The 8,504-nt window shown below is 53.4% G+C and overlaps 1 protein-coding gene across 1 annotated transcript; it reads left to right on the top strand.

Moving 5' to 3' along the window:
* The first annotated feature begins 1,651 nt into the window (after positions 1-1,651).
* SRPRB (SRP receptor subunit beta) lies at positions 1,652-8,398 on the top strand. Its single transcript, XM_039696870.1, has 7 exons — positions 1,652-1,792; positions 1,894-1,988; positions 2,704-2,781; positions 4,237-4,319; positions 4,859-4,995; positions 5,804-5,858; positions 6,554-8,398. Exons 1-7 carry the CDS (start codon positions 1,687-1,689, stop codon positions 6,768-6,770), a joined length of 771 nt encoding a protein of 256 aa, XP_039552804.1. The 5' UTR covers positions 1,652-1,686; the 3' UTR covers positions 6,771-8,398.
* The last annotated feature ends 106 nt before the right edge of the window (positions 8,399-8,504 follow it).

Here is an 8,504-nt window from a genome sequence, read left to right as displayed (position 1 = left end):
TCTTTCTGGAAAAATCTAGGATTTGCTCAGAAACATGTTTGTTTTGGCAGCCTGTCTGATTTTGTGCTGCTGACCTGAAAACAAACATGTAGTTTGTTTTGCCTGACTCTGAGCCACTGTGAAAATAAAAAGACAAGATAAAAAGGGCTGATGAAGCTCTGTGCTCCAGAGGAACAGCCTGGGCTCATCCAGGGTGTCCCAATCCTGGAATAACCTGGGCTCATCCAGGGTGTCCAATCCTGGGGTCAAGGCAGGTGTGGAGGAGCTGCTGAGAGCACAGAGCTCCTGGCTTTGAGGGAATGAATATTTTGATGTTTTTTGGGTGCATATGGTAAGTGTGGTGACAAGTGCAGCAGCCTGGCTGAAAATGCCCCTGAATGGCAGAAATGCAGAGTGTGACAGGAAAGGATGAAATGTAGTCCCTCAGTTTATGCAGGATGAATACACTGGACAGGTGTTTTTTTAACCCATTCTTAAAAAGTAGCAAAGAAAGAGAATCAGTGCCTCTAACAGGCTGTTTCTACAAGTCAGTATGGCTACAGATAGAGAACTTTCCCCCCAAAAAGCTGCACCATCTGCATTTCACGTGAGGTGCAAGCCCTTGACCCATTAGTAGAAGGCATTAAAGGATAAAAGGAACCTCACTGGAGGTTCACTCAAGCTGGAGGGACCTCTGGGGGTCTCCAGTTCAATCTCCTGCTCAAGGACAGGGATCAGCCAGCGTGTTCAGGGCTTGACCCCCAATGATGGCAACCAACTTCCACAACTTCCCTGGGCAGGCTGTCCTGCTCCTGGCAGCCCCCAAAGGAGAACATTCCTCTCACATCCACTTGGAACCTGTCTCCTTTCCATCTATTCCTGTTACTCCTCACCCTGCACCACTGTGGGAAGCCTGGCTCAGCTTCCTGACGCCTGGTACAAACAGCTTGGGACAAAACGGCCCCATGAAATGCTCCAGGCTGGAGACAGAGTGGCTGGAAAGCTGGGACAGGCCCTGGAGGTGCTGGTGACAGCAGCTGGACACGAGCCCAGGTGTGCCCAGGTGTGCCAGAGGCCAATGGCCCTGGGCTGGCCCTGCCATGGTGGGTCCAGCAGCCCAGGCAGTGACTGCCCCTCTGCGCTGGCACCTGGGAGGCACCTCCAGCCCTGGGGACAGCTCCGGGCCCAGCCATTCAGGAAGGACATGGAGGGGCTGGAGAGTGTCCAGGGAAGGGAACGGAGCTGGGGAAGGGAATGGGGCACCAGGAGGGGATGAGGGAGCTGGGCAAGGGGCTCAGCCGGGAGCAAAGGAGGCTCAGGGGGAACCTTCTGGCTCTGCACAACTCCTGACAGGAGGGGACAGCCGGGGGTGGTCAGGCTCGGCTCCCATGGAACAGGGACAGGAGGAGAGGGAACAGCCTCAGGCTGGGCTAGGGGAGGTTCAGGCTGGACATCGGAAAATGTCTTTGCAGAATGAGCTGTCCAGCCCTGCACATCTGCCTGGCATTTAAAAGCCCTTTATAGGTGGCACTTGGGGACATGGCCCTGGCAGCGCTGGGGTCAGAGAACTTTTCCATCCTAAACCATTCCACGTTTCTCCAGGCTCCTGAGGGGAGAACTACAGCTCCCATGAGCCCCCGCGCGCCGCCCTTCCCGGCGTGCCGCGCGGCCGGAAGCGGGAGCGCGGCGTGGCCACGTGTGCGGGCCATGGCGGGCGGGCTGGAGCCGCACCTGGCGGCGCTGCGGCGGGAGCTGGGCGGCCCCGCCGCGCTCTCCGTGCTCGTCGCGCTCATCGCCGTCGCCGTCACCTTCTGTGAGCTGCGGGAACCTCCCTTTCCCCCCGCCCCGCGGCTTGCTGCGGGCGGGCTCGGGTGTCCCCTCCTCACCCTCACGCTGTGCTCCTCTCTCCCGCAGTGATCTGGCGGTTCGTGCAGGGCAGGAAGAGCAGCCGCAAGGCCGTGCTGCTGCTGGGCCTCTGCGACGCGGGGAAGACGCTGCTTTTCGCGCGGGTGAGCCTGTACGGGGGTGGAGGAGTTCCCCTCAGTTCGGTTTTTAATCTTTTAATGAAGCTTGAAAGGCGGGGGTTATAGCTGTAAGGAGGGATGGAGGGCGAGCTTTGTCCACCACGGAGCGTCCAAAGAAACTGGTCTTGGTTTGAGTTTGTTGTAGTAAAAGTTTTGGGGATTCTTGACCTCACTGCAGCTCCAGTCTCAGGGAGCGGGGACAGCACCCCAGGGAGCGGCTGGAGCTGAGCTTGGAGAGCAGGGGGAGATTCCTCCCCCAGAGGGTGCTGGGCACTGCCCCGAGGCTGCCAGAGCTGCGGGAGAGTTTGCACAGTGCTCTCAGGGTGGGATTGTTGGGGTGCCTGTGCAGGGCCAGGGGTTGGGCTGATGATTCTGTGGCTCCCTTCCAGCCCTGGCTATTCTGTTACTGCTAAGTCTGAGAAGGAAAGGGGCACAGCCATGCTTGCCCTGCTCCCAGCTGGAAACTGAAGGATTTGCAGGCACGCTCTCTTCCTTCTTGTTCAGTGTCAATTCACAATACAAATAGACACTTCCATCCCTAATGACCATTTATTAATTAACTGGGCAAAGTGTGGTTTCCCACAGGAAACTGCCATCAGCTCCCTGCTGCCATTGCCCCAGTGAGCCCGTTTGTGTTTGTGAGGGGCTGGGGGGGGCTGGGGCTCCTGGGGGCGCTGCTCTGACGCTGTCCTGTCCCCAGCTGCTGTCGGGGCGCTACCGCGACACGCAGACCTCCATCACCGACAGCTCTGCCACCTACAGGCTCAGCCAGGACAAGGTGAGTGCCCTGCCCCGCCTGGGACAGCCTTTCCTGCCTAACCTGGGCATTCTTGTGCTGCTCAGGCCCCAGTTTGAATTCAGGATTTGTCCAGGCAGTGCATACTGAGATAATGTATGTACAGGTTCTTTTTCACTTTGCTTGTGAAATAGTTGTTATGTTTGTTTGTCTTGGGCCAGGTCTCATAAGGCCTGAAAAGAAATACAGTGCACCCAAGGATAGCTCAGCTGTTACTTTGGGGGTATAAAATGAGCAGGATGGCTTTTGTTGCAGTGGTGGAAACAAAAAGAGTTTAATAAAAGGCAAAATAACAAACAGAAAAATTCAGGCCAGGTGCAGAGGTCTGCTCCTGGTATAAACACCTCACAAAAGCCCTTTTTGCTCTTTTCTTTTTCTGCCTGATGGGCCAGGCAGGACTTTTTGCCTTCTATCCAGTTAGATGTCCCCAGGTTTTTGGTGAAGTCCCCATGGTCCTGTGAGGTGGCTTTTCACCTAATCCTTGAGAGAAACTTCTGGGTTTCTTTCATTTTTGGGGGATAAAGGTTAATTTTGCCACTCTGTCATTAGGGGGCACACTCCTACAAAGAGTGAAACATTTCTGGCTGAAAACCACACCTCTGGGTTGGGAGATCTGGGGGTTTCACTGTCCTGTTGCTATTTCCTCGACAATAATTTCTGTTCCTGCCAAGAAAACCTGAAATTAAAAGCTTCATCAGGATTAAGCAGAGGCTCCAGCTGGGCTTTGTATGGTCCCAGAAAGGATTTTGTTATTTTTAGCTCCTGTTATTTTTAGGTCCACAGATCTGGTAGTTCTCAGTTTTTGGCAATTCTTTCACTCTGCAAATCTCCTGTGCTGGATGCACACGTGGCAGGGAGAGCAGAATGCTGGCAGCACCTTAACTGCTGGTGAATTGTGAAAGTAGGGGGAGGTTTTGTGGCTTCACCTTCTCAGTCGTTCTTAACATCAGAGATAATAAGGTTAAAAACTTTGTAAAAGAGCGTGCAGGATTTTTAAAACATTTTTCCAATTTTTGTGTCTCTTTAATTGAGCGGACAAATATTTGCAAGGCAGTTTGCTTTTTGGTTCTTTTTTTTTAATGCTAGCCAAGGTTTCCAGTGAGCTCCAAGGAAGGGGCTCCTGCAGCCTTATCTGGGAGCAGTGACGTGGCCCTGCTCAGCCGTGTGTTCTCTCCCCTGTCCTGCCTTTGGCTGCTTCCTTTCCTGGGAAGGGAAACCTTTGCAGCCCCCAGTTAAAAAAGGCTCTTGCAAAGGCACTTCTGTGTTATTCCCACCAAGGTTTGGTGTGTGTGATAGGCGAGGCTGTTGTGTTCTGTGTCAGGGCAGATGGGGTTTGCCTTCAGGACACAAATCCAGGGTCAGACTGCTTTTCCCCAGTCCCTGATCACAGGAATCCCTGGATCAGGTGTTGTTCATTCCTTCTTGCCTGTGTTCCAGAGCACCAATGTGACCCTGATCGACCTTCCAGGCCATGAGAGCCTGAGGCTGCAGTTCCTGGAGAGGTTCAAGGCTGCAGCCAGGTAACCTGGAGGGGCTCAGCAGGGCAGGAGGGGGCAGGTGATCCTTTGGAAAGGGATAAACCAGGTGATGGTGCTGGGAATGCTGAGAGATGGGCTGGTGGTGCCCCCAGAGTCAGAGCTCTGCTATGGGGTGCTGCTGCTTAATTTTTGCTTTGCCTTCCTAGAATATCCTGATTGGGAAGGGGCCCACAGGGATGATTGAGTCCAGCTCCTGACCCTGCACAGGACAATCCCAAAATCCCACCACAAATTCCTGCTTACCTGTGCTTGTGGTGCACCAGGAGGCAAAGCCTCTGCAGGAGGGAGGTCTGGGGGGTGTGGGATGTCCTGGGGCAGACAGGGGAAGAATTCCTGCTAGAGCTGGCCATGGGCTGCATTCCATGGGCTGCATTTCATGGGATGTATTCCATCCATGCTTTCAGCCTGTGCTTGGGCTGGGCGAGACCAGATGTGAAAATCTCAGCCTGGGCTGGAATACTTGCAGGGTTAGGTGAGTGCAGAGCTTCATCCCCATCCCCTGTGGTTCCCTCTTGCCCCAGAGCCATCGTGTTTGTGGTGGACAGCGTGGCCTTCCAGCGGGAGGTGAAGGATGTGGCAGAGTTCCTGTACCAGGTGCTGGTGGACAGCACCGTGCTCCGCAACGCGCCCGCGCTGCTCATCGCCTGCAACAAGCAAGGTACCCTGGCCTGGGCCTGGCCCCTGCTGCAGGGCTCTCTGCCACACCTCTGAGCTTGGGGTTGCAGCAAAAGGAAGGCTGGCGTTTAGGTTTGAGCTCTGACTGCTCAGCTAGAGTGTTTGGAGGATTGCTTGGGAGAGGTGCAGCTCTTTGGGTGGGTGTAGGTGATGCAGGTGGGTTTTGTGTGGATTTTTGTTTCTGCTGGCTTCGTGCAGAGCTGTTCCTCAGTCTCCTTCCAGGCAGCAGGAAATAGCATCAGCTGGAGCATAATTAACTATCCCTACACACTCAGCAGTTCAAAGTTGTTCAACTGCCAGGGTTCCATGTTTTCTCTGGAGTAACCACAATACCCAGCTACTGGAAAAGACTCAATTTTCAGATCCCTACAAGTTCTACAGTGAAAGTGTGGGTCCCTGTGCAACAGTTGGGTGTTTTGGGGCAGTATCAGATCTGGGTTTTGTAGTTATTTCCTGCCCTAGGTCAGGAATTGCCTGAGGCCTTCATGGCTCTGTGTGCCACGGGTGGAAAGCACAGGACAGGAGGGAGTGCTGGTGCATCAAACCCCTTCTCTGCAGTATCTCCTTGCCCAGCAAGAATTTAATTCCCTGCATTGTACCAGACTGTTGGGTTGTTCCCATTCATGCCCGTGATCCCAAAGCTGCAGCATCCCTCATCCCACTGCAGGCACAGCTGTCCTTGTCCTGGTAGTTCCAGTGAATGCACAGTATGAACTGCCCTTACTTTAGGGGGAGGAACCAGGTTCTGAATTTTGACAACCAAAGAGCTGATTTCCTTATTTTCTCTCCAGATGTCACAATGGCAAAATCGGCAAAACTCATCCAGCAACAGCTGGAGAAAGAGCTGTAAGTATGGAATGGGATCTCAACCCCTCTGAGCTTTTCCTCTTGTCCTTTTTCTCTAACCTCAGTGCTCAGTGAGCTCCCTTGAGCCGTGTCTGAGTTCCCTGTGGAGCTGGGAGCAGTGTGAGGCTTGGCAGTGCTGGGTTTGCAGTTGGACTCCATGGTCTTGGAGGGCTTTTCCAAGCTAAATGATTCCCTGGATCTATGAGCCCTTTGGCCAGCAGATGGCAGCAGGGGCGTTTGTGCTGTGCCTCCTCCAGGCTGAATACCCAGCCTGCTGGTTTTTAGCAGAGGAGTTAGTTGCCACACATTCACATTCTCCTGGAAAATAAGGGCTGCTTGTTCTGATGCAGAGCATTTGCCAACTGCCTGTGTGTAGGTGTTGGATTTCCATGTAGTTGTTGTGCCCTGTTAGGCACTGTTATTCCAGTGTTTACCATGGACAAATTGGGATAAGAACATCATCATCATCATCATCTGACTTCTGCTGTCCTTTATTACAAAACTAAACCTGTTTGAACACCTCTCCTTATACTCCCTTGAGCCTTTGCCCTTGTGCCTTCCAGCAGTGGCCAAAGGCCCTGGCTGAGCCTCACAGGGCAGAGCTGGCCTTTGTGTCCTTGGTGTAGCTGGCATGCTGCTGACACCCCAGAGCCCTGGTGCTGCAGTTCCTGACCCTTTCCCTTCTCTCCCTGCAGCAATACCCTGCGGGTGACACGCTCTGCAGCCCCCACCAGCCTGGATGGCTCAGCCACAGGGGGCCCTGCCCAGCTGGGGAAGAAGGGCAAGGACTTCGACTTCTCCCAGCTGCCCATGAAGGTGGAGTTTGTGGAGTGCAGTGCTCGGGGCAGCAAGGGAGAGGAGGGAGAGGCTGACTTGGAGGGCCTCGAGAAGTGGCTGGTGAAGGTGGCCTGAAGAGAGATGCACAGGGCTGGGGGGCTGAAGGGAAAAAGATGGCTTGGAGCACTCAAATCTCATCTTGGTGTGAAAAGAAGGAACTTCAGCTGGAAGTCAGCACTGTGGTGTGTTCTTCTGCTGCTCATGAGCTTGGGAGAGATGACAATTGCTGGTGTGATGCCCTCTGGCTGTCCCTTCATGCTGCAATGTTTTTATCCTCTCCCCTCTTCCCTTGCCCTCCTCTGGGCTGCTGAACCTCTGGGCTTTCCTTTTTCTTTAATCTTTAGGCTTTTCATCTGCTAGTTGCCAAGCAAATTAGGAAGGAGTGCACTGGCAGGTGAGTTTTAGAGGCTGGAGTGAGCCTGTCCTTTCCTGCCATGGTTTACACCCCTGTTTCCTCTCAGAGACACTGACCATCTTATGGTTGGGGCTGCTGGGGAGCACTGCACAGGCTCCCTAAGTTGGGCAGGCATTGAGAGAGTCTAAAAAGCTGGTTTCCTCTTTGTGTCTGCCTTCCCATTGTTCCAAACTGGTGCAGCCCCATTTCTGTGGGGCAGGAGGAGTGTGAAATGCCCAAACCTGACTGCCTGCCCTGCTTTACTCCCTGGGGTCAGCTCTGTGCCCATGTCTGGTGATTTCCTCTCTTGATCAGCTCCTGGGAGTTTTTCTTCAGCTGAGGGCTGTGTCCTGGAAGCTTCACTCTGCTTCTCCTTCCAAGCTCTCCTCCCACAGCCAGCAACAAACACTCTGAGAGTGGCAGAGCTACAGGGGGTCATGGCATGAAGCTGTGAGATGGGCACACTTCCAGATCTGGACCTGCCAGGCGTTTGCTGTGCAGACTCCTGCTGCCTCCTGCTGCACTGGCTGCAGGAAGGTCTTGCTCTGTGTGTAATTAATTAGTCAGCACTTATGGCAGAGTGGGAGGGAAAGTCAAGGAGCTGCCAGCACGTGAGTGCTTCCTCCTTGTGGCAGGGCTGCTCAAGGAACAGGGGAAAGAAAGGGGAGATTTTCCCACTGTGTCTCACTGCACATTGCAGAGTTCCAGTGCAGTGGCATTTTCCCTTTGTTTGTGGCTTCCCCTGCTGTTTTAGGGTTGGGGGGTGGCTGGCTCCTGGCAGACCCTTTTTGTAGTTTGTAGCCCACTCTCCCCTGTGGTTTGAGTCCTCCTTCATCACTCAACTCATCCGTTGTGTTCTTTTCCTTCTCTGGGGCTTTTCCTGCCTCCCTGCAGCATTGCCAAGTGTTGGGAAGAGCAGGAACAGCCTGCAGCAAAGCCCTGTGCCTGTAATGAAGCTGGTCCTTGCATTTCCAGCCTCAGGAGCTATCCGTGCAGGAGGTGGGGAGGGTTTTATTTACCAAACATGTTACATTCTTCTGTTTCCTGCAGGCAGAGTCGTGTTGGAACGTGTTTGTCATGCTTTGAACTCCTTTAGCTGGAGGTCTTGGGCTGCCTGCTTCAAATCCATAATGCTGAAATGATTTTGGGCAAAAAAATTGCTGTTTCTTTATGTGATTGTTCTTGCAAAGACACAGAAGCCAAGCACCAGCCTCAGCTTAAGGGGGGGAGGTACCATGAGGCCATGGTGGGTTTTAAGTTATTATTTTTAAAAGTATTCCTTAAGTAAATTCTTTTATGCTTAAATGTTTGTTCTCAAGTTGTGCTTCAGTCTGTGTGTTTGCCTTGGCTCTTCCCAGGGTGTCAGATCCACATGGATGGAGCTCTGCTCCTGCTCAGCACAGTGCTGGGGATCA

Source organism: Passer montanus, unplaced genomic scaffold (genome assembly GCF_014805655.1).
Source record: "Passer montanus isolate IOZ18808 unplaced genomic scaffold, ASM1480565v1 scaffold115, whole genome shotgun sequence".
Taxonomy (NCBI): domain Eukaryota; kingdom Metazoa; phylum Chordata; class Aves; order Passeriformes; family Passeridae; genus Passer; species Passer montanus.
Note: the sequence above shows the minus strand (reverse complement) of the source record. Positions and strands in the feature narration are given on the sequence as shown.